The 26,872-nt window shown below is 32.2% G+C and overlaps 1 protein-coding gene across 6 annotated transcripts in view; it reads left to right on the top strand.

Annotated features, from left to right (window-relative positions):
- The first annotated feature begins 2,370 nt into the window (after positions 1–2,370).
- Positions 2,371–26,872, top strand: part of LOC129219638 (FK506-binding protein 15-like) — a 66,102-nt gene continuing 41,600 nt past the window's right edge. For 4 of the 6 annotated variants that reach the window (XM_054853903.1, XM_054853901.1, XM_054853906.1 and 1 more), the window contains exons 1-11: positions 2,385–2,439; positions 4,004–4,090; positions 5,598–5,692; positions 10,378–10,444; positions 16,184–16,253; positions 16,892–16,966; positions 17,531–17,629; positions 18,181–18,333; positions 19,333–19,401; positions 24,714–24,857; positions 25,260–25,360. In XM_054853903.1, coding sequence (XP_054709878.1) covers positions 4,032–4,090; positions 5,598–5,692; positions 10,378–10,444; positions 16,184–16,253; positions 16,892–16,966; positions 17,531–17,629; positions 18,181–18,333; positions 19,333–19,401; positions 24,714–24,857; positions 25,260–25,360 — 932 coding nt within the window. In that variant the 5' untranslated portion in view covers positions 2,385–2,439; positions 4,004–4,031. Of the gene's footprint in view, positions 2,440–4,003; positions 4,091–5,597; positions 5,693–10,377; positions 10,445–16,183; positions 16,254–16,891; positions 16,967–17,530; positions 17,630–18,180; positions 18,334–19,332; positions 19,402–24,713; positions 24,858–25,259; positions 25,361–26,872 lie in introns of all 6 variants that reach the window. The other 2 variants (XM_054853902.1, XM_054853904.1) reach the window with 1 other exon arrangement.

A 26,872-nucleotide genomic window follows, 5' to 3' on the forward strand; every position in this document is an offset into this window, starting at 1 on the left:
ATATCTTATGCTTTATTCTTTTAATGATAGTTTAAGATTGATTTAAATATAATTTCAATCTTTATATATATATATATATGTATTCACTATTCTGTAATAGTCTAAAAACAAAATTATTGTACTAAAAATTAAATTAACTTTTTACGAAAATATCGTACATGTGGGGGTTTTTTTTTTTTTTTTTTTTTTCGTTTTTCAAAGCCAAAACATGCTTTGAGTTAGCGGAGTAGAGTAAGAGTTTTCGGGGTTCTAATGTTGATAATATATTACTTTAAAATGCTTAAAAAAACTAAAACTTACTTTTTCCATCTCCAATTTAGAAAATTTCCCGGGGTTAAACCCGCGGTAGGCCCCCCACCCTCATAATATTTTTTGTATTTAGGCACACTGGGAGTGCCCTTCCATGCAAGTCAAGTGCCCTACCTTATATCAATGTCTAGCTACGGAACTGCACGACTTCCCCCAAAATAGAACTGTAAAAATGTCCCGCACTGAAGACAAGTGACATGATCTAACTGAACCAGAAAATTTGTATACAAATTCTTAGATTGACTTTGAAAATGCCATGCTACATATTGTTTGTTTGTATAAATCATTTACACCAGAAAATATGTAAATTGGCATTTTCAAGGTTCAAAAAGTCTGAACTTTTGTTTTTGTGTTTGAAAAAGTTAGGGGGGGGGGACGCCAAGGGATTACATAACCCCTGGATCACCGGTGACATCTAGTCCCCTCAATAATTTTTGCAAGTCGGCGCCCCTGATCAAGAGATGCAGGAGGAACATTTAAAATAAATTGAAGTGGAGTAAATAAGACCTAAGGTATCACAAAAAATTATCATATCCGTTCAAAATGTTAAATGTTCTTTTTCTGGAGCAACAGACGCTTGCATTTCAAGAAAACAAAAATATTAGGCTGGAAATTGAGAATTTTACTATGGAAAATCCAAGCAAATAATCGTGTTTGTCACCAAATCATCGTAAATCACCAAATTTTGCCAGGGCCTGGGCATCTCTTTGGATTGAGCGGGCCCTGATGGGGTATGTAATGAAAAGTTCAATTTAATTTATTTGTTTATTTTTTTTATTTATTTTTATTATTATTTTTTTTCTTGAGAGAGATTCCCCCCCCCCCTTTGAAACATTTTTGATTGGTAGAGCTAGGCACCTTTTTGACCCTGGTCCCTCGCACATAGGGACGGCGCGGCCGCGGCCCTGGGTATGTGATACTATAGTGCCTAATAAAGGCGCCAGCAAGGCACCTATCAGGGACCAGTAAGTCGATTAATGCCGGGAATGATTAATGGCTTCCAATCCCCCGCTATAAGTTTTCTGAAATGGAAGACCTAAAAAATGCAATTTTTGTCTCTCTTCTCGTTGGGGCGTTTCAATTATTTTCTGTAAGTGTGCTTGAGCACTAAACTTGAATTTGCCGCCCTCCGATGCGCTGCCGATTTAGGCTTTCGGTTTGTCTGATTTTTTTTTTTTTTTCCGGGGATTAGGGGGTTATGAGCTTTTTTACATTCCTTATAATGAGACTCTTTAGACTCTTAAGAATAATATCAAATCGGTGTCGATTTTCTTATAAAAACACAATTGCCAATTCAGAAAAAAACCTCGCCGAACGCAAGGCAATCATAATAGAGTCCCTATATGAAAAAGTTATTATATAGAGACTATATCATACAACTCCATACCGTAATTGAGCAATCACGATTGCTTATTGTTCTCACTTGACTGTTTTGATGTCCTTTGATTTTATTTTCCCACCGCTATCCTCTGCACCATCACCGTCGACCGGCTCCTCGCACACACATATACACACAAACACATACACACACATATACACACAAACACATACACGCACAAATACATACAGACACCTACACATGCACACACACACAAACACATACACACTCATGCAAACAACTATCCACACATTCATGCCTGCACACTGACACAAACACATATGCCCACATATACTCATACCCCCCCCCCCACATAAACACACATTCATACACACAACTACTCATACACTTATGCCTGCACACAGACACAAACACACATGCCTACACACACATACACATACCCTTGCACACAACACACATACCCCCCCACACACACACAAACACACACGCCTACATACACACACTCGTGATTGCGAAAAACATAATTTGAATTCAAGATGTCAAAACTCAAATTAATTTTTTTTTTAATTTAAATCTTCTTTATTATTTATTTCCTTTTTGAAAATATTGAAACTGAGTATGAAAGATCTAGAAAGTTGAGCTGTATTTTATTACAAACAGAGTATCACTCCTTCCTACTGCTGCTCAACCGATATTTTCTGACCAATTTATTCTAGGGAAATGGCAACAATGGTATCTGTCACCTGATGGAAAACATGAAAGCAAGAGATCGTCCCTCAATTTCCTAAAAAGTATGTGAATTAATAAAGATAACAATACCGAAATACATTCGTAATTCGTTTTCCGAAAAACAAATTGCGATTCTATTGGCTGTAGCTTTTTTCAAGTCGCCATAATCTTATTAATCACTGCAATTTGCATTACTCATTTTGAATGTCTTACTCTAAATTCGGTTTTTTCTGTTCGTTAATTGCAGTGTTTCTTCTAAAATGTCAGAAAAATAAATTGTTTTGAAGACTTCTTTTTCAAACTAGTTCTTCACAAAGAATTCAGAGCCTTGCTATTGCAAATCAACTCGTATCAGATGTTCTTATCATCACCGGACAATCAATTTTTTAACCGAGCAAAGTAAACATCATTACACGAAGAACAAGCTCCAAGAAACTGATTTATTTCAGTGCATTCATGTTTCAATTCTCATTTCTACAATTTATTGCTTTTGCAATCAGCAAAAACCTTTTCATCTCTCTCTTGTCTGATTGATATTGTTCAACTTCATAATCATGTGTAAAAGATGCAAAAACTGCGATTTCCTGTTTCTCTTTATTGATGTTTTTATCCCTGTCGTTACGACATATGTGTGAAATGTTAACAAGCCTTTGCACTAGTTTTTTTTTTTTTTCAATTTTTTTGGCTTTTGGGCTCTTCAAGGACTGCCCCCTTTACGCAAACACACTTTCAGTAAGGGCCTGGAGGAATCCTTTTATTTTATGTTGCTTGATTTCAATTGAATCTTAGTTTACGAAAGGTAATAATTTACTCAAAGGAGCCTGATCAATTTTTTGCAATAATATCTTCAAATTTCAAAAAAAAAATTGTAGAAACACATCTCTATATAAAGACTTTCAAAAGACTACAAAAAATAATGCTTTGGTAAAATGCACTCTTAAATGAAATTTTAGGAAAACATTAAACCAAATGAGAAATTTATTACACTCTGTAGGCAGTTGATACATCTTTAAATTTATTTTATTTTCACCATTTTGAGTAAAACTTTTATTAGATAAATATAAATTACCACACTTTTATTATTCTAATATTCAATGGTTAGGGATATTTGGACACACTCAAGTTATTTTGTCCACTTATATTGGTAGGAAGAATGTTTTTAGCTTTATTGATGCAAAGTAAAACTAGATAATTTCTTGTGCTTCCTTTAAGGCAGGTTTATCAATTCTGTGTTAAAATTTTCCCTTAAACAAGAAAGTCTCGTTCATATGTAGTGATTTTTCTGGGATGGAGGGTTTTTTTTTTTTTTTTTTACAGAATTTACCTACAGATTGTCAGAGTTGTTTAACAGAAAGCTAACTATATTTTCAATTCTAAATTTATTTGTAAGTCTAAAGCTATTTTTTCCCAAATTTTTGATAATCTATGTAAAATTAATTTTGCTACTTATTCTGATGAATCTAAAGGGTTTTTTTTTTTTTTTTTCTAATTAATGCTCCTGATTGAAACCAACTGTTTGTCGTGAAAGCTCATGTTGATTGTTTTTCTGTCTTGCATTTTACTTTACTGCTTAGAACTGAAAATATGCCAGCAGATTTGAAAAAAACATAATTATATATTTTTTAGACTGCAAGTACAGTAAAATATTACAAGAATGCAATTTCCCACCATGGATGAAGATGATGGAGATTTTGCCTCAGGAGCAGCAACAAGGTAACTTCAATGCAAAGAAGCGCCTAAAATGTGGTTTACTTTCATTAACAGTTACAATTTTATTCTCAGAGGGAATGAAAGTTAAACAAGATTCGCACAAGAAATTTCAGTGTTATTAAATCTTTGTTTTTAAATGAACCTACGAGCTAATTGTTAGGTCTATACCTATAAGTAGCATTTTTAATTTATAGATTTTTTTTTTCATTTTTCCATTTTTTAAATATTTCACTTATGTTTGAGACATTTTGTTTTCAATGCTAAGATTTTCAATGCACAACTTATTCTTGCATTAAGCATTACTAGCATATAACTTGGCACAGAGAAAATTGAGAAATTTCCTTTATAAAAAAGAGAAATTCTCAATTTTCGGAATAAAATTCCTAATTGTACCCAATGATAAAAAATACAAGAATACACTCATTTCATTCAGACATAACATCTAATGCAAAGGAACATCCGGTATCATTAAATATTTTTTATTAAATTAGAAAAAAGAATCTCAGTGTTGCAATATTATCGCAAAATTTGTCGAATAAAGACATTTTTGAGATGTGACAGTGACATCAGGGAGCCCCTGACTTGGCATAATACAACAGTGTAGATAAATGAATTTTGAGTTTTAGTGTGCCAAATGTGACATGTATATATCATTTCCATTGTTTATGTTAAACGTTTATGTATGCAATAGAATAAGTTACATTTACATGCACACATAGTACCTAAAATGAATCTCTATGAAGGACTTAAAGTAAAAAGAGTATAATATTTGTTATACTCTTTGAGTAAGAACAAACTCATCTGCATTATAATTTTCCGATTAAAAATTTGTTCAGTAAACCTATTTCAATTTCAAGTTTCACTGTAAAAGTTAAAGTTTTTTTTTGTTTCATTTATTTATGTATTTATTTTGTTACTATGTACCTTTTTTAGTATTCCAGTATAATTTTTGCTCACCTTTAAAGCAAAAATTTTGCCATTTTATTCTTAAAAATTGTCACAGAGCAGTTTTTTCTTTTCAGCATGTAGCATCTAAAAGTTATAAGAGGAGGAAAATTTTGCAAAAACAAAAAAAAGATATTTAAATCTTTTCGGTTTAAGCTGATTCAGAAAATTATGTATCTGATTTTTTATTGTATTTACTTTTTTAGAGCCTTAGATTATTTGAGATCTTGTGAAAGCGCTTGAATCTCAAAATGTGAAATTGTTATTCATTTCAATTTTTTCTAAAATGCTTCTGAGTTTAAGACACTCATTTTGCCAAGTCATCTAATAATAATAAAAATTATCAACGTACTAAAACATGTTATGTGTGTGTTTAACATGTAATTAGCTAAGGCACTAATTTACACTTGATATTCTGCAAAATTTCATATCTTTATAGAATTTGAATTGCTCATCTAAGTTAAAACTGTACTTTTTTTTTCTTTTTTTAATGTAATTTATTTTTATTTTATTTTTTAAAGCTTTTTCTGTTACTTAGTTCTCTGTATTTTTTATTATATTTTAGATCAAGGCTTTCCAGTTTATTTCAAAACGAAGGTGCTAGTGCTGATGTAAATCAAGCTTTGACATTTACAGCTCCTAAACAGCCAAAAAAGAATGGTAATAGCTTATGATTTAGTCTTCTATTCTAATGACCATTGTATTTTGGAAATGTTTGTATCTGTGTATATACTAAATTTAAGTACAATAGAGGAATTTGACAATTATATTCCTACTTGTAAATAAAATTCCTAAATCAAGAAATGCATGTACTTAACTGTCATAATTTTCCTCTTTGATTTCAAAGCTTATAGGATTCCTCAAAGTAATAAAAATCAAATTCCTTTAAAACATTTTAACTAACTTGAACGTTGCTGCGAACTTAGAAATTTTAAGCACCAATCCTGTAACTTTTTCATGCTTAAAACTTAAAAATCCTTCATTATCAAATTTCCAAGACGATCTGAATAGTTCTAATCTAAATAAAATAATATCAGTTGTATTCGTGCACATTATGTTAGATTAAAACAATTTATTGTTTTATTTCTGTTATTTCAATGCATGCAGCACGTATGCAGGGTCTCAGCACTGCTTTACTTCCTTTAGATTTGTAAGAAACTCCTTTCTTCCATTCCTTTTTCTTATCCATTTCCCTCCTTTTTTTTAATTATATCCTCCAACTCTGAACCAAAATTTTTCAGAAATGATATTCTGTATCTGTATATCATGTACTACATTTTCTCTTACCATAATTTCTATAATTCCATATTGTGTTTGTCTCCAACTGCACTCTAATAGTAACCTCAAAAGTAGAAAAGTTTTTAGTTGAAATTCAATCAAGATCCAAGTTCCTCCTGTTCTTAAATTTACACTTTTTTTTTTTTTTTGTCTTCTTAATGGCAAAGTTTCTTTTTTGATCTCCCTTTTAAATGTCAGATTCTCTACATTTCTCGTTATGTCACTTATTCTGAGATTCATTTCTTTAAAGGCAGCCTAAATGATCAACCAGTCACAAGCATTTTAAATTAGTTTTGAATTTGCACCTTGATTAATTCATTGTCCTTACTGGGTACTGCAATGGTTTGTGATGAATCTAACGTCTTACTCTATAGTGGTATTTACTTCACCAAAAATATTTCAGCTTTGAATAGGCTTTGTTTCTCCCTTCGTTTTCTTCCTGGAATCCATGTCACTTCTTAATTCTATATTTCAAATTTCAAGAGCAGAAATTAAAGCAATTTGTAAGCGTTTGTTGTTTACAACACTTTTAAAATATTTAGATTTCGAAGTTTCACATGCTGCAAAAAAATTGCCAAAAATTTTGTTTTTCAAGCTTTAACTCTGAAAAATTCAAGTTGACCCCTCCCCCTCCCCCCAATATTACCAAAGATCATCTAAACTTTCATTTTCAGGGCTTCAATTCCAAAAAAATTTCTGGGGGAATGCCCCCGAAAATTGGCAAAGAGTGGCCCCCAAACATCTTTTCCCACTAACATTATGGAAGATCTTCTAAAACTTGTGTTTTAAAAGCTAACTTCAAGAATAGGGAAGTTTTCGATTTTTCAATTTTATTTTTATATGATAGAGTAACATGTATGAACATCATAGGTGAAAAAATTTTTGCGATACGATAAGTAGTTTTTTTTAAATTAATTTTTAAAGTTCAAGCGCCTGTGACGTCAGATGGCATAGGAAGTGACGTCCGATAGGAGAGAAACGCTAGCGAACCGGTTCCCATGTCATGGGAGAAATCGAAGAACGTGCATTCGACTTCGAAGATGAAACGTAAAAGGCTTATCTCCTCGCGTTTCTGGAACATTAAACCTCTCATCCTCTCGGAAATATTCGAATATCACCATTGATATTATTTGAGAAAGATTAATTAGATTGTGCTTTAACGAATCCGGCCTCCATAGTGTGTTCAAAAGGATTATTGAATTTCTAAAAAATAAAAATATCAGCGCGCTCAAAATGTTCCTAGCGAAAACAAGGGATCTTCGGCGGAAGGCTGCCCATTCGCGCCCTGTGACGTAGGCTCGTGACGTTTCAGAAGAGCGCACTTTTGTGCGTGGATTTTTAAAAATTCATTAAAAATCAACCACGGTGTTTTAAAATTCGGCGATGGTGAATTTTTTAGTTTTGAGGGTAAATTAACAATATGCAATAGCCAAAATATGAACATTTAATAGGTTGCAACTTCCCTATTTTTCATGGGTTGTCTCTCCACCCCCCCCCCCCTTCCTTCTTGCCAACATCATTAAAGATTATTTTAAATTCAGTTTTCAGGGCTTGATTTTCGAAAAGTTTCTGAATGTAAGCTTGAAAACTCCTCCCCCTTACATCATTTAAAGTCAACCAAAATTACGTTTTTGGAGCTTCAATTGGGAAAGATTGCTGCTACGCTCAACGTTATCAAAGATGGTCTGCAATCGTGTTTTAAAGATTTCAATTTCAGAAAATTTCCGGGAAATAGCCCTGTATCTTTCTTTTCCCTAACATTTGTAAAGATTGTCTAAAACTGCCTTTTTGCAACTATAATTTCGAAAATTTTCCCTGAACCCCCCTATTCATAGCATAATAGCTAGTAATCAACAAATGGATTTTAAAAGATTAAATTTCACAAAAGGACCAGGGGGATGCCCCTGAACGCCCCTCTCCCTTTACATTACCAAAATTTGTTTAAAATGCATTTTTAAAACTACAAATTAAGAAAATTTCTAGGGGTGAGCCTTTGAATCTCTTCTTCTCATCACCGAAATTCTTCTGAAACTGCATTTTTTAGTTACTATTAAAAAAAGTTTTGTTGGTGAGCTCCTGAATCGTCCTTCTATTAGCATAATTAGAGGATATAACAATTGTAGTTTTACAATTGCAATTTTGAAGAATGGGTGGGGGAGCACCCTTAAACCTCTTCTTCCCCAACAGTACCAAAGATTGTCAATAATGCTTTTTTAAAACCACGAATCATCAAACTTTCTCTAGGAGAAACGTATTTAAGACACATGTGGTAAGAAAAAAATGAAGCCTTTGATTTCATACATCTCTTTACTTTTGTGACCACCAAAAAGAATCCGAAATTGCGTTTTCTGGCCCTTAATTTTGGAAAACTTTCGTGTTGAGAGTCCTCGATCTCTTCCATCCTTCTTAATATCACTAAAGGTAACTTGAAATTGCATTTTCAGAATTTTGATTTAAAAAATTTATGGGAGGATAGCTTCCTATTACCTGCCCCTTATGCAGTCGTACCAAATCAAAAATAATTTTCATGGACTTCGATTGCAAAAAAATTTTTCTAGGGTACCTCTTTTCCTTGTCTAACGTTGTCAAAGAGAACTTTAGAATGTGTTTAACGAAGGGAAAGCTCCTAAAATTCCATTTCCTTTCTGAACCCCCCCCCCTCCCGCCCTCAAAGACAATTTGTAATGCCGTTTTTAAAGTCTTATTTTCCAAAATTTGAGATCCCCCCCCCAAACCTTCTCTTCCCCCCCCCCAGCATCAGCAAGCACAGGCCTTAAGACTTTTAAAAAATTCTGAGTTGGAGCTACCTACTTACTCCCCTAACATGTCAACATGTATCCCAAAATTGCATTTTTAAAACTTCAATAACCAAATATTTTGTGGACAGTCCCAAATGCATTTTTAAGGCTTCAAAATTTTCCTGGGGAACTTGCCCTTAACCAAACCCTTTCCCTTGTCTTATTATTAAATAAAGACTGAAATTGCATTTTTTCAAAAAATGTTTTTTGAAATTGTGTCTAAAGTGAGATACCAAATCCAGTGTCAATTTTGGCATGTATTTCAAAATATTAAAAATACTCCTAGTTCTACTCCCCCCTTACAAACAATCATTTGGGCACTCTTCTGATCCTATGAGCTCATGAAAAGTGATTGGTTGTATATATTACTATTTCATGTCCAACTTGAGGGCCAATTAATGGTCTTTATGTATGTCTTTACTATGTCCAATTAAATGTCATTAGTATCTTTGGCAATTGCAACATTTACAACACCCCACTTTGTTTTTTGAACCAACAAAACTTGTATGTTATTGAATGTTGATTAAATGATATTATAATAATACATTAAAATTATTTGAGAAAACATTTAGTCTCATAATCATTTTTGATAAAGAAATTTTAAGTCTTGGTAATTCAGTAAAATTACTATTCAAAAGAAAAAATTAAAACAATCAATAGTATCGCCTGCCGCCCCCCCCCCCCCCACCCTCGTTTCCATATGGCTAGCAATGCGCAATATGCTTCAAAAATAATAGCAACAGGTAACTTTTTGTCAAAAATTTGTGACACCCCCCCCCCCCAAAAAAAAAAAAAATCCTGGCTATGCCCTTGATTTATTATTATGCCTCCCCATACGAGAAACAGTATTCATGTACTATTTATTTTAAATGTAAATTCCTGTATTTTGAAAAGAAATTTGTATATTTATTATTAAAAAGGATTCTGAAATAAATTATAAGATCTTGTAGTTTTTAGTTTGATGTGAAATATTTAAAATCTTATGAGCCAGAGCTGGTTTTTTGTTTGTACCTGAAGGGATATTTTTATCCTCAGGAACTAGAGGCAAAGCTTCAATGCTTATAGAGCTTTAGCATTTGGAATGTTTAGGTTTCATCACTCTAATAGTAAAAATTCCAGTGGAGTCCATGACTTCGAATAGCAACTAGAAATATCAGCTATCTAGAAACAAAATGTTATTGGTGCAAATACTATCATTCCAAATTCCTAAAACTTAACAGTGTACTTTTTAATTTTTCATTCAATTAAAATATTGTATTTTTTGCTCAGATGGCACCCAACCTACCTCTGGAGCACTAAAACTGTTCCATGCTGTTGTAGTTCATGCTTATAAATTGTAAGTAGCATAACTTTATGTCTTGCTAAATATTCTATCATTTTTGTTTGTTATTCGTATGGAGTTTAAATGTTAACATTATTAAAATAATTTTTTCCTTAAAATTTTGCAATTTTGGTTAATATTTTTTCAGAATTTTCTATTTCTGTTGAGGAAACCCAGTAACCTACATTTGTCTAGTAATATGCATGTTTGTGTGATACATAGCATAGAAATAAATTAGTAGCAAATATATGTTAACACTGAATAATAATCTAAGGAGCATATCTACATAATTTCATATTAAAGCGCTGTCTCACTTTTTCAAAGTTTAATAGGTCTTGTGATGAGCAATACACAGCCTTAGCAGACGTCCCAGTTTGACCGGGACAGTCCAGAGTTTCAGACAAAACTCTGGTGTCCCGACCAGTTTACTTCATGTCCTGTTGAATGATACATCTCATTGCAGACATTGGCGTCGTCAGCTGAAATTTATTGGGGGGGACCATTCTGACTCTCATTTTCAAGTTGCATTAAGAAAAATTCGTGTGTGTGTGTGTGTATATATATATATATATATATATATATATATATATATATAGATAGATAGATATAATGGGTTTACATTTAATGTGATACTTTTAAACGGGTACATCTTGATTTACATAATTACATACTAAGAAAAATAATTAAATACTAACAAATACTTTTTTTCTAGACTGCACATGGGATACGAATATCCGTGCTATTTTTTGTGATCAATTTCGTCCAAGATGTTTTTGTGAACTTAGCATAAAGCAACAACCGCTTTTGTGTCATAGTCGACCTTAGATACAATTTCAGCTTTCTCAGTGCACTGAAGCTTTTTTCAACTTTACACGACGAAGGGCGGCACACCAAGAGTAGCCGCACCAAATTTCCAACATTTTGAAACAGTGGACAATTGAATTAACCGTTCTTAATGAATGAAATCATCAAAAACGAAACCCAGCTTTATTGAATCAGTTGCTTTATGGAATCAAAGCTGTTTAGAACAAAATGTGACTCATATATAAGCCGCGACAACTGTATAATTAAATTTTATATTACATAGTGATAAACCCTACAGCTCTAAGTTCTTGGCACAAGTTGAATTCGAAGGAGTTTAATTTGATGTTTTTTAATGAAAATATTAAAGTATATAATTCACCGTTATGACATTAATGAACCTACGAAAAACACAACTACAAAAATAAAATAAGACACAAATAACTAAGCTCTCATATATTTTAATAATGATACCTTTTAAAGTTTTTTCTTAATTTTTTCAGATTTTTTGCAACAAATGTACCAAAATTTTGCTTTTTTGTTGAATCATCCATACACTCAATGCATATGAAACGAAAAACTGCAAAAACCATGCCCATGTAAATACATTAATTTCTGATTTCTCAAAGTCAGCAGGGAAAGTGCCCCTCCTGATCCTCTTTAAGTGACAGGCCTGCCTTGAGAGGCACACCTCACAGATTAAGTACTGGCCTACAAAGAGAACAAACAGCATTTGGTGTATAGGGGAGACCGGGGCAGATTTTCGCGTTTTTTTTTAAATTATTATTTTTTATTTATTTACCTAAGTTTGAAAACACTGTACTACACCATTCAGAGAAACCTTGGCTACAACGTGGAATTACTTACATCAATTAATTAAGCTTTGTTTTACAGAAAAATAGTTTTAAGTGTCGTTATGTCACGTGTGAAAATGTGCCCCGTGACCGGGGCAAGTTTTCGCATACCTTATTAATAGACGGGCAAGTTTTCGCATGCACTTATATCAATATAATTTAGGAAATCAAACAAAATATTTTCAAGGTATGTTATTTATTGATTTTCAGTAAATATACATTGAAAAAAAACTCATCACCAACTTGGCTACTTAATAATTTTAATACATGTAGAACTGTTAAAAACAATAATCGTCATTGTCACTGTCACAATTAATGCAACATAGGGTTAAGAACATAGGGTTTTCTTTGATGCAAGACTCGTGGGCCCATCTTTTGCAACGAGTGCACTTTACCCATATCTCTTTAGTCTTAGATTTACTGTACAATTATATGCATAAATGCAAGCACAGTCTTCTTCCTCTTCATCACTTGATTCTTCATTTTCTTCGGCCTTGTTAGGTTTTCCAATTTGTCTCTTAAATAAACTCTTTTTTACATTTTTCTTATCTTTCTTTTCATTCTCATTTTTCATTTGTTTTCTCTGCTTAGCTTGTTGCTGCTCTAGTCTAAGCTGCTCTTTGACCAGAGTGTCGGTCAAAATGGCTGACTTTCTCTTTTTTCTTCCTTTGCCAGTCTCGGACCCGCTTTTTCCAGAGGTCTCACTTCTTCTGGGGTACTACACTTTTACTACACTACTACACTTTTCATACTTCTTCCTTCTTTTACTTTGTTGACAGCTTCTACCATAGTCTCTATTGTGTACTTGCCTCTTTCAGACTTCTTTTTGTAGTGTCGTACCACGACAAATCTGAAAACCCAACACACAGATCAATATCAAATCATAAAATAATCAAATCATTCTGTGAACATATCAGTTTAATGCTATTTTTATAAACACTTAGGCCTATTTTGTTTTAACATGTATCTTTCATGAATGATTAAGATTGTGATTTATTTTTTGTCTGTATTTTGTTTAAAAATATAAGTTGTCAAATAAGAAGCTTACCTTTTCATGTGTATTTAACTCTTTATACTTCATTTAAGAGTAAATAATATAATAAATATCGATAAATAGTAGCAATCGAAGGGGGCGGGGCATATTTTCGATGCGATGGGGCATGTTTTCGATGCGAAAATGTGCCCCGCTTGGTGTTCGAAAACGTGCCCCGTCCCCATGTTTTTCCTTAAACTTCACGCAGACGGTCAAAAAAAGAATTTTATGGACAAACTATCACATCATAGGTAGCTCCTAAAAATGCTCTTTCGAAATTTTACAACAGACAAAAACTTAACTTAAGACTTATATGTTTGTTTTTAGTTTAAATGAGGTCATCAAAATTTACTTACCTGTATAAAAACAAGTGAAACTGAAGTTACGCAGCGATGTGAACAGCCATCCAACTGAAACTCTCGTAGTTGTCGTCTAGTGGCGCAGCCTTTCAAATAGTCTGGTCGGTGCTTCGCTCTACCGGCTCGTTAACGAGTTAAAGTCAAATCGAAAACTTGCCCCGCGCGAAAACCTGCCCCGGTCTCCCCTAATTGAATTCTGATCAGCGGACGATGGGAAAGAGATAGAGAAATGAACTGCTTTTTTCTGACACGTGACTATAAGTTTTAAAATGGGTTATTTCAATAAAATTTGTTCAGTAAAGCAGGATTATTAATGGATAATTTTCTGTTAAGCTTTAATAACTAAAAGGAGTATTATTTATTCCATTAAAATTTATAAAAGTCGAAACATTTCAAAAAAAAAAAAAGAGAAAGTTGAAGGCAATAGCTCCGATAGGACTCATAATGTCAAAATATTGACTGTAAAGCATACCTGATTAGCAGGCATTCAGGGGCTACTCGATAAGAGGTCACTGTGAATTTTCATAAACTTTCCTTTCCCAGAAAATTTTGTCTGACGAGTCTTCAAATTTCGAGTAGTTTTTTGCGAAATATTGCATTAAAAAGATATTCTCATTAGATGTAGTGATGTGGGTGATTAGGAATTTCATTCGGAAAATCGAGAAGTAACCCCATCTGAATAGTATAAAATCAGGGAGCCTCTGCATGTATTACACTAAACAGAATGATACTTACCTGTCACGGTCTTTTGATATTTTGAAGATGGTTCCGTGGATGTTGATGATGATTCAGTTGTTAAAAATTGCTCAGGTTCATTTGATGTAGAAGGTTTGCTACCTTTTCCCGTTTCAAGCCACCTCTCCATAGCCGCAATCGAATATGTAAAAAAAAGTATTTTTACCAAAATAGGAGCGCTCTTCAGGTCACCTCCTCTCAAGAAGACCAAAAGAACACATGAAATTATCTTTATTTTTGTCGGAACGTCCTTTTATTTTTGTCTTTTTTTTTCTGGTCATCTTGCTCTTCTTTTTTTGTTGGTCTATCGGAAGTGACATCACAGGATCCAACGTTATGCTGGCTTACGATTTGCTTTTGAAATTGTATGTTAATTTTTAGACTCCTCCTCTTTTTTTTTCTGTAACGTAACGCTTTTTTGGTCAAATTTGAGATGCCGCAAACACATTTGAGAAAACGCGCTTCAGTAAGTTACTTTGAAGCCACGTGTTGAATAATGTCAAACACATGACACGTCTCCTTTCCCTTTCTACCCCAAACTTAACCTTTGACCAGCCAAGTGGTCTTCTAAATTTTTGTGCATCCTTTGGCCAGGGTGTTGTTGCCAGCTGCAAAAAACCGCCAGAGAGGTCTGGTGTCTCATTTTGTTTGGGTAACATCGGGGTTGCTATAAAGTGAATCGAAGCAGCGAAACAAACACTGCAAAATTCGAAACAGAAACCTGGAAGCGCCGAGAAAAGAGATAAGAAAGAAAGGGGGGGGAACTCAGGTCCCCGGCTGACTTCTGTTGACTTATTAGCACAAGAGTCGTAAAAAAGAGGGGGGGGGGGTGTCCATATACGCTGGAGACTCGACTAGGGATGGTTGACATTGCACTCGGGAGAAGGTGTCCCCTTTCTAGCATCCTCCACTGAAGCTAGTGTGCGCAGAGAGCAGAGCAATGGTTTGTCAATGGAGTTCACTTTCCGACTTTCCGTTCACTATACACATCACCTATTTTGTTTTGTTTTTTAGTTCATTTTTTTTTCGATGTTCATTTCGTTTTATTTGATATGAATTAAACATGGTAAATTATGTATTATGCAACTGTTTAAAGTCTTCAAAGCAAAAATAATTTCCCCAAAATAATAAATTTCATCTTGACAATTATCGAGGGGGTCCGATTTTCAAATATTGACGGGGTTCGGTCCTCAAATATTGGGGGGCTCCGGACCCCTTGGACCCCCCCCGGCCACGACGCCCATGATTGCAGATGACCAAAAAGTCTACAAATAAGAAATTGTGAAGGATTATTTTGGATAATTACTTTGTCATTTGTAATATTAACATAAAAATTAATATTGGATTAGCTTGCGAAGATTTTTACTAGAAGGTTGAAACTGAAAAAGGTTCTAGCCAATGAAAAATACATAAAAGTATTGTTCAATTTTTTATTCCTCATTCAAATAGTTTCTATTTACTTAAGTAAGAAATAAAATGTTTAAATTTATTTGCTTGTGTCATGAGTTTTGGTGTATAGTTAGTAAGCATTTAATCATTCATAGCATTAAGAGGGAATTAACCTCTAAAATGACCTAAAAATCAGCCAAGGATGTACCTTTTTCAATACCCGAGACGGGGCAGGAGAGGTGTCCCACTTCTGGTCTCCTGGTCAAACGTTTAAAAAATCTGGCGAGCCTAGCAATACTGTAAACTCACCCAATTATGATCAGATTAGAGTGGCATGGGTACCAGGGACAAAAGATTTTTTAAATTTTTTACAAAGCTTAAACAAATCTAAAATCACATGAAAATTCAATAATATGCATTTATTTTTAAATTTTGAATTTTATTTATTTATTTATTGCATTTATATGCAGTAACATCAAAAATGAAATTGACAAATAATTGTTATGCTATAATTCTGTATTAATAATATGATAATAATGTCTATTACATCTTATTTTCCGACATTATTTCTCTTGTTTTTTAGAAAAGACGGAAATTATGTCACTCAAGGCAAATTAGGCTGTGCAATACTAGGCCAACATGAAAATTATACAGTATGTATTTTACTTAATGTACTTTTTTTGTGTGTGTGCATTTATTCATAGCCTATGTTTTTGTTTTTTTTTAAATCCTACGTAAGTGTTCAGTAAATGTTTATTCTCAAAGTAATTTTGTTCATTAGTTTTTTAAAATGTATTAATGTTTAAAAGCCCGCTTTCATCCATGTTCTCATGAGCCAACTTTTGGGCCGTTCCATAGAAAAACAAACTTTTTGTCTTACTCAGGACAGCTAATTTCTTTCCTTTTAAATAATAATTTAAGAAGGAATTTTTCAATATTTTGCTGCTTAAGAAATCGCAAACACATGTGTGATTTCTTCAGCAAAAAATTTGTTTATTATCATTAAAATTATCAGTTTTTAATGAAATATATTAGCTGTTTGTGCAGGATAAAATGGCAGCTTTTCCTTGGAAAGGGCCCTCTTATTTTATTATATTATTTTGAATAATTTTGTAATGCAGTTTTTTCTGTTATTTAGTTCTCTCTCTACTGTAAGGTATTCATCTCCCCCCTCCCCTTATTTTGGCAAAAGATGCAGCATATTTAAAAGCTTGCTAATTGTTTAAAATATAAAACTTTATAGCTCCTTTAAAGCATGTGCTTTTTTGTTTATCATTTTTCTTTCTTTTAGTACAAACTTCTGTTATACAAAGGCAAACAAGTACAAGTTACATTTTGCACCATTTCTCCAAGTTTTTCATTTCATGTGAGTATTTTATCTGTTGTATTTTGTATTTATATATGTATATATTTGGTAGTTTTAGAAATTGAACCAGCTGGCAAACTCATTAAAACTTATTTGTTTCTTAAGCATTGATCAAAGCAAAGCTGTTTGTTAAAGAATGTTCGCTGATTTTTTACTTAAATTGGTATTAATGTAACAGTACATGGTTTTCGGAACGTAAAAGAAAAAATAATTGGATGCAATGAGATAGCTCCAGTTTTGCAAATTGTATGTACCACTTGCACCTATTTTCCTAAATATAGCATGAGATACAATTATAAAAACCTTGAGTGCTAAATTTTACTTGAAAGCGAGAAAACAAAATCAATTTTTATTTTCTGTTTAGTCATTATTTCTTACCTAAAGTGTGGTCATTCGTGCTATAGGATTCGTTAGTGTTTAAAGCCTTGCTTTTTAATCAAATTCCCAAGTACTCCAAAGTACTTTAAAATGTGTAATTATTTATTTATATTTCACAGAACAAAAAAAGCTAAACTTAGTTTTTACACTTTTTACTTTTTTAAAATGTTTATTTCCCCCCTGCAGATACAACCTAATAATTATGCTACTTTCTGTGATGAGAAGAAAGAAAACTGGTCCTTATATTTTGAATCTGAAGTAGCTATTACAGAGTTTTGCCAACAAGTAATTGGTTTTCCATTATTTCTTTCCATAACTATGAATTTTTTTTATATATATTGTGATTTTTGTGAAAGTTTGTATAATGTTGAAATGTTGTATGAGCCTAAGACTTGTAACCTGTAAGTATGTACTCTTTTATTAAATGATTTTTTTGTAGAAAAAAAATGTACAATAAGTAGTTTTTGGTAGTAGTAATAATTTCTAATAATGGTGCTTGATACAATTAGAATGCAGTGACCGAGACTGAATGATAAATTATGAACATTTTTTTAAATCTAATATTTGCATGTATTTGTGCATTCTGCATTTTCCCCAGCAGAATTTCTATTTTATAAGTAATTGAATGTATTTTGTAATAATTATGAGAAGCTTTAAATGTTTATTGATGAGTTTTGAATTCTCTTATAATTATTTTCAGAAGATTTATCTTTTTCTTATTTAAACTTTTTTATTTTTGTAAATGTTCATACTTTTGCTCCAGATTAATTTGTTTTCAAAAGTATTCTGATGGTAATTTATGTGATACATTTGTTATTTATGTTTGATTTTGACAGGTTGCTCTTGCTAAAGCAAATAGCCAAGGCAAAAGCATTACCTCGTTAGTAACACAGGATCTTGTTCTTGGTGCTGGTTCATCTTTAGAACAAAATGATTCTGCTGAAGTAAAATATTCTGGATGGCTATTTCAAAACTTTACATTTGGTCAGGTAAATTCCTATGAAATTGTACTTGTTTGTGAAATATTATTCAAAACCATTTTTATAAGTTTTTTTTTTTTTTCATTGTTTAAATAGAAATTTAAATTTTCTTATTTCATTTCTGCCATCTCTTTTCATATTTATGGTTTACTAGTCAGATTTAATGTCAGCTGTAATGTCACTTTAAGCTAAACATAAACATTGGATTCTAGTAACATTGTCTATATTACTTTTATAAAGAGGAAAGTTTTTTTTTGTGTGTGTGTGTGTGTGTCGGACGGATCCAGAAATTGTTCAAGGAGGGGGCGGTTGATTTTTTAATTTACCTCGTATCTGATTTACACAAGCTTAGAAGAAGGGCGGGAGGCTGCCACATCATTTTTATCTAACACAACTAAAATAAAGAGAATTCTCCAAGGAGGTTTTCGAACCTATTCATTTCCTTTTCCTTTGAAAGAAGTATTCTAAAATTGCATTTCAGAACTTCAATTTCATAATGATTCCGGGGGAATTTTTCGAAACCCATTTCCCCTAATATGATCGAAGGCCGTCTAAGAGCTTTTTTAAGAGCACAGGATTAAAATCCAAGCATAGCCGAAGTTTTGCGATCTTCAATTTACGATGACATCATGGCCACGTGATCTTACTGCTGCTCTATTTTATCAAATAATCTGTAACCCTTAATGATGCAAAAACTTGATCCTTAACATATTTCCTTAATGCAAAAACTTGACTTTTAATTTTTACTGTATCAATTTGGTACTCTTTAAAAAACGTTATAATATAATATTGGCATTCAAGAATTAATCTGATTTGAATGTGGCCTATGAGTGAGCTGTATTGAGCAATTATAGGAATCATCCTCTTTGTCTTAAAAAGAGCTTTCTGTGTTTCTGCAATTTTGGTTGCAACAAAGATTTAAATCAAAAATTTAATTTTGTTTCTTTTCATTTGATAATGAAATTGAATAACCTTGACAGTGCCTTTTTTTTTTTACATATTTTTCAGATGTTTGATAGCAATATGAATACTGATGCAACTTTCAGAATAAAACTAGGAAAAAGCAAAGTAATCAAGGTAAATGTGCTTTTTTGTTTACTTATTCAGTGATTTGTTCAAAAGTATAATGCTCCTGAGTTTTGACTGCTTTTTTATTAGTTTAAAAGTAATTTTTTTTTTACATAGTGTGTTTACGTATTTTTCCTGTAAGTTTTTTTTTTTTTAAGTATTTTATGATGTTTTAAATATGTGCAGTTGTCTTTTGACAATTACTAACTTGAAGAGAAAAGCAAAAAAGTTTGAACTTCAGTCAAACTCCCTTATAACAAGAGCGAAGGGACTGCGATATTTGCTCGTTATAAACAAGTGCTTGTATAAAACATGGATTCGTGCAAAAAAAATCATAATTTTTTTAAATATTTCTGTACAGTACCGAAGAAGTTGTAATTTGCTTTGGACTGTCTTATTGTCTCTTTTTGTTGTTTTCAAGAAACGTGTAGCCCGAAAAACATTGTCATTTGCATCCATAGCTTCAAAATAATTTTTCTATGCTTCAGAAGACATTGAGTATGTCAAGGGCTGTTGTTCTCAGGATTTATGTTTCATCTTTTGGCTATAACTGGTATAACTTTTGGCTGAACTCAAAATGGTTATGGAATTTTTCCAAAAATGGGATAATCTTTTTGAGGTGGAAATCGACAAAACTTTTATGAAATGCAAAAATTTTGCTCGCTTAAGCGAGGTTTGCTTGGTTAAAGCAAGTGATGTTCTTATAGACACATTGTACCAACCAAATCTGTTTGATTTCCTCGCTAAATCCAAGTTCTCATTGAATCAGGGCTCATTATAAGCTAGTTTGCCTGTATCAAAAATTCAAACCATAGAAAATATGTATTGTTAGGAAAGTAGATGACTGCAGAATAACAGAATACTGTTAAAAGGAAGTAATTAACAAGAAAACGAACTTACTTTAATATTTGCTTTTTCTTCTTATCAGCATATCTTTTTAACTCTTTACGAAAACATACATTCCGAATAAATAAATAAAAGTGCGCTATGTTTACAACTTAGAGACATGGGCGGATTTATGGGGGGTCAGAGGGGGGCAATGCCCCCCCAGTTTTGGGTGGACTTTGTGTAGTAACAACACAGCTTCCAAAAATTAAAAAAAAAAAATCAATTATTTTTTCGTTTTTGAATAGTTTAGAAGAGCATGGGTGGATTTATGGGGGGGGGGGTCGGCAAAGGGGACAATGCCCCCCAGTTTTTGGAGGAGTTTATATAGTAACAACTTATCTTCCAAAATCTTATAACAAAAAAAATCATGATTTTTCCTTTTTTGAATAGGAAATTAAAGTTTATTTTTTCTTTTGAACTTAAAATAACCGTTTCTTACAAAGTTTGAACAATACTGTACAACTGTATTATCGACTACTCAATTTCAGAGACTGGAAAGTGCAAATTATTGATAGGTTCTAAAATCCCTGAAAAGAATTGGCACACTATAGCCTACAAGGGCTTTTGAGCCAAAAACCCAATCTAACCAACCAGACCTTGAAAATAATTAGACAAGTCTTTGAAACTTCTAAGCAAAGTGTGCTTCATTTTTTTTTCTTATCAAGTGTATAATTAAGAATTGTTCAAATGGGTAGTATGTTACTCTCTTGATACCTATCCTCTAAATCTGTGCACCATTTCTTTTAAAGTATTAACTTGCATCACAAAGCACTTTTAAAGCGTAAAACTTAAAAAAAAAAAAATTATTTGCCTATTATTTCCAATTAACCCTTATAAAACTTCAAAATGCAGAATTTTATATCCATTTTAGATAATTTCCTCCGGGGGAGTAACCCCCGGGCCCCCCTGAAACTGGAGATATTCTATATCCCACTTAAAAGGGAGCACTGCGTCACTCTCTTAGTACCAGCCCCCTCTCTTTTAAGGTCAATTTAAAAAGGACAGCATGATTACACACAGTAATGAAAGTGTCACATAAAAAAGTAAAGAATGGCCTTACGCATCACAGAAAACAGACAAAAACATGGGAGGGGGAGGGCAATTAAAAATGTTGCTCCAAAAAAAAAAAAGATCCTGCCCCCCCAGGAACTCAGTCCTAAATCCGCCTATGCTTAGAGACATACACATCTGCCACAATTATTACTTGCTTGGAGTCGGTTTTTAAAAAGTGTGCTAAGCATTTGATTCGCTTTACATACTTTTACTCAAATTACTGAATCATCAGTGTCATCAATGGCATAAAATACCTAGGTTGTTTGCTATTCAAGGAATTTCCTCGATGCTCAGCAACAATCATTGGGCAGGGGTCTGTCCAGGATTTTTCACTGGGTCCGTTTTTTGTGAAAAATCAAATAATTTCGTGAAAAATGAATTAATTTTGTGAAAAACGCAAACTGCATAAATTAAACTTAAAGTTGAGTGTTTTACTCTTCTATGTCAAGAAAATCATTCTGGAGTGTTTTTCTGATATATGGCGGGGGGGGGGGGCATCGCTCTCTCAAGTATCAATATTTATCTACCATTCTACATTATGTTAAATTATACTAGAAATATTTCTGTACAGTATTTAAAATAATTGTAACAAAAAAATAAATAAATAAAATAAATTTCAGAATAGGGTTCAGCATTTAACTTTTTGACCCAAGACACTCTTAAAAAACACAGAATTTCGATTAAAACTTATAAATTCTCTGATTTTAACAAAAATAAAAAGATATTGTAATTGTTTACCTCTTAACAAAGCGTAATAAACATCAAAAATTCGAAAAATCGGATTCCCATAGCGGATGCAAAGAAATCGCAATTCTCAAAGTGAAGGCATCAAAAGTATAAAAACGACTTGTAAAAGAAATATTTTTGATAAAATTATTTTAAAATTGCATTTTAGAGTCCTATGATAAACATTTCATTAATATCTGTGGACACAGTTGACGCAAAAATAAATAAATAAATAAAACAATAAAATAAACCATCTATTCATCATTTTAATTTTTGACTCATAACAGAAAATGGAATTTTGCTTTAAAAACTTGAAATGAGACTTCCAACATAAATAAAGAGACTTTTCATTTATTTGCATCCTAAATAAGGGAAGTTAGCTTGAGAAAAGAACAAAATATGATTCTCATATCGGATGTTAAAAGATTGCATTTTTCAAAATGTAGACATCTAAAGAAAAAAAAACGGTAATTAAAAGTGTTTATTCAAAGTTAATCATCATTGTTAGCATCGAAAAATCAAAACCCATATAATTTTGTCCCAAAATAACAATTAAACATCGCACCACACCGTAAAAACGCAAATATTGACAAGCTGGTGAAATGAAGAGAATATTTTCTAATCAAGTCATTATTAAAGGTTCAACGCCAGACGCTAAGTGGTGATAATTTTGAAGTTGGTAACCCTATCTGAAGAGATCATATTTTTTCCCCACCATTACTATTATCCCTTTGCAACTCTAAGTTCATTTCGCAGATATATAATATTATTGTTTATTAAATCATGAGCGGGGAGAAAAGTGCTTACCAATGCCTTTTCATAAAAGTTTACAACAACACCGCTGCTAATTAGCTGTGATAAAACAAACAACCATTATATTTATTTGGCAGTAGCAATCATTTATCCCTTGCAGGAGCATCGCAAGAGTGCCGATTTTTTTTTTTTTTTTTTTCCAAAATAAGCCGATTTTGTATAAACTGATCCCTCTAATTTGACTTCAATTTATACACAGAAATACGCGGTTTATACACAGAAATATGCGTTATTTTGCTTTCAGATTTGTTCTTTCAATAAACAATTTGTGAAACATCCGATCTTGTTTATCAGAATTTTGTGAAGGGTCCGTTTTGTTTGATCGGGATTTTGTGAAAGGTCCGTTTTGTTCGATCGCGATTTTGTGAAAGGTCCGTTTTGGTTGATCGGATTTTTGTGAAGGGTCCGTTAACGGACCCAAATATCCTCTGGCCAGACCCCTGTTGGGGGTTGATGCTTAACAAAAGATGCTCAAAACTTTTTCTTTGTAGAAAAAAAAATCAAGAAATATGTTTTGCAACACTTTCACAATTTCCTACTCAATAATCGTAGTACCATTTGCAGTTGATTATTTTTGTATCATTTCAATAATAATGTTATTTTGGAAATTGCATTTTTCTTTCTTTTTTTTTTTTTTTTTTTTTTTTTTTTTTTTTTTTTTTTTGATTAGGTTTAGAGTTAACTGAACTTCAGTTAATTTTTAATCAATGTTATTGACATCTGTACCTTAATATTAACACATGAAGGACTAGATGCCATATTGAGAAATCATATTAGGTCTGCAAAAGCTAAAGGCATCCCTGTAAGGAAGGAAGGGGTTTCCAGAAATGCAGATGGCATTTACAATTTCACAATTTAATTTTTTTTAAAGGTTATTATTTACTAGCAGTGCCCATGCAGCGACTCCTGTGCCAAAAATTTGAAGGAAGTACCCTGAATAAATAAAATTCTAACCCCCCCCCCCCCCTCCCCTTCTGATGTAAAATTATCAATTTTCTTTAACTAAAATGCATACACACCTTTTCAAAAAAACCTTTAAAAATTTCTTTGAAAATTCAAACAATGCGCCAAAACATTAAAATACCTGCATTGCAAATACAGCAAAACGAAAAAGAAAATCAATTGTCAAATAATTTAACCTAAAATAATAACAGTAAAACATCCATAAACAGTTACAACTTTCCCTAAAATGTTTTTAAAAAATTAAGAAAATATACAAAAGCAAAAAGCTATCGTTTGAGAAAAAGAAGAAAAAAAAGATCTCGTGGGACGTTCAAAAATCGTCAGAAAAAAAGATGAAAAAGTCATATATTTTATTTATTTAAAATGTGCCTTAAAGAAATCAAAAATCCGGATTGGACCTATGCAAACACGTCACTGAATGCCGAACGTGAGATCACAGAATGAAATTTCTGAAAATTATCATTTTGTGGTAATCTGTAATGATCGAGCCAAGCCTTGAAAATTGGCTTGCTTATATCTCCTGTTCTAATCATGGATGCAGTTAAACTTTTGCATCTAGGGGGGGGGGGCTAAACCCCATGCCAGAGACAATAACAACCCCAAATTTGATGATGAGAAGAACAATATTGTATACAGACTACGGAAAAAGGACCTGAGGGTATCATCTATGGAAAATTTTCAAAATTGAAAATTTAAAAACAGTTATAGTAAATGTTTGATGGTGTTATAAGAGAAGAAAATTGGATTGAGTGGGGATACTCAGGGCTCTTCCCTGGGGAATTTTTCCAAATTAACGTCAAAAATTGCAATGTTCAGTAATGTTGGATTGAAAAGTATTAATACTATGTACTGATAAAAAATTAATTGATACTTTAAAGGGATGGAGTGAAGGACTACAAGGCTGCCAAAAAGGTGGAAAACGTGCGCTAATTGTGCCCCCTAATCTTGCTTATGGATCTGAAGGCATGGGAAGTACAGTTCCTCCGAATTCTACTCTTATTTTCCTAATTCATGTTGTTAAAGTAAGTGAAAGAATCATATTTTGTTATTATTGCTGTTATTTTTTTTAATTGTCAAAGGGAAATTGAAAGTATTGAATCAAAACTAAAATGATGAAAATTCATCTGAATGCATCAATTCAATGCATAGCCAAATTGAATTCCATGTTAATAGTGCTGTAATTTTAATACAGTTTGTGAATTCTCAATTTTCAGTAATGTTGATGAGTACAGTGTGTGTAACATATAATTGTCTGTCCTTGTCTGACCAAATATTTTTAGTTTCCCAAAGGTGTTCTTATTTTAAGTGCTGTTATTCAAACTGTGATCTTAACGCTAAAAAGATTGTTCTCAAATTAACTTGTTAAATTTTGTTTTGAATTGTGTGTTGTGAATGATATTTATGCTTATTGAATTAAATTTTAGGTAAAATCTTCTCACGAGAAATCTTATTCTCCAAGTCCTATAAAAATATCTGATAATGTTGGTGAAAAGAAACCTGATGTTCCTCCTCGGCAGTCTTTCAGGTATATGTTTTCACATGCTTCTCAATATATTTCTTTTGCAGTATTTAAAATAAATTTAAAGTGCAAAGCAAACATTTATAACAAAGATAGACGTAAAATAAATGTGCAAATATTCCCTATGTGAATCTGAAATCCAAAAGCAACTAGAAAATTTTTGAACGTGACCTTCGTTTAAATATGTACAGTTGAGTCTGGATCATCCAAGTTAATCGGAGCTGACACTTACTCTAAAAACTCGGCTTATGTGCACAATATAAGATTAAAAAGAAAAAATCATTTTATATACTGTCATCCCCGCTTAATCGAATATTGTTGGGCCTAAGAGATATTATTTGATTAAGTGGGGTATTTGATAAAGCAGGGATTTTTTTTAACCTTTCTAAATTGACAACAATTGTCTAAAAACTTAATAATTATAAATCAATAACTATATAAAAATAAATAACAATGTATTAGTAAAAAAGAAATAAGCTTAGTAAATAACAAAAAAGAATAACAAAATAGTTTAATAATTTGTATATATATATTATAGTTCATATGAAATTTTTTTAAAAATGACGAATAACTTGAGTTATGAAATGTTTGTTTTAGCACCTTATTTCAGTACATTATATTTTTAAAAATTCTGCAATAGTAAATTGTTTACTCAAAGTCTTTTGGAATAATTATCTAACTTCTTTTCTTTGGTGTTATTTATATCGACTGCGTAATCTTTTTTTTTTTTTTTTGTAACGGCTACAACAAAAGAAATTAGATGGAATCAAGAAAAGGAAAATAAGTTTTTTCTCGCCCTTTGATGGAGAAAAATATTGTTTTATATCTTTGTGTTAACAATTGTTCTTACTAAACTCATTTCTAATTTATACAAAACTTTTTTCAGCAAATGTATTTGCTAAAGCTGATGAATATTATTCGATTATCTGGAAATTATTTGATAAAGCGGGGATCTTTTACATTGTATCCATGGGGAAATATTCCGTTCCGGGAGGTTTTATTCGTAAAGCAGGGTATTCGTTTATCTGTTCCCCGATTAAGCAGGACTGACAGAACAATAAAAAATAGATGGGTGAAATAGCAAAAAAAAAAAAAACATAAACATAGATTTTGAAAAACATCTCATGTCCTGCTTTAATGCTTAACAAATAAAGCCAGTGTTTTTTTGTTTTTGAACAGAAACTCTTTCTGGCCTTGTTATCTCATACACTTTACAGAAATGAAATGTTATAGGGCATCTGATTGCTGCAGCGTAGATAGCAATGAGCAACATCTAGCATTATATGCTTCTGCATGCGAAATGATCTTATCTGTTTCATCATTTAAACCTTCAATTTCTTCAAATTTATCCTTTGTAAATGTGACAATTATTGCAACATCGGTAATTAACTATTTTCCATCACTGTAGAGCTGTTCATTTAAGCAATCATGTTCCCTCTTCACAACTGTGTAGTTTCAAAACTATTTTTGACTTTCTTGACCATTTTCTTATTTTTATTATCCTATGAAGTTTTTAGT

Source organism: Uloborus diversus, chromosome 4 (genome assembly GCF_026930045.1).
Source record: "Uloborus diversus isolate 005 chromosome 4, Udiv.v.3.1, whole genome shotgun sequence".
Lineage (NCBI taxonomy): Eukaryota > Metazoa > Arthropoda > Arachnida > Araneae > Uloboridae > Uloborus > Uloborus diversus.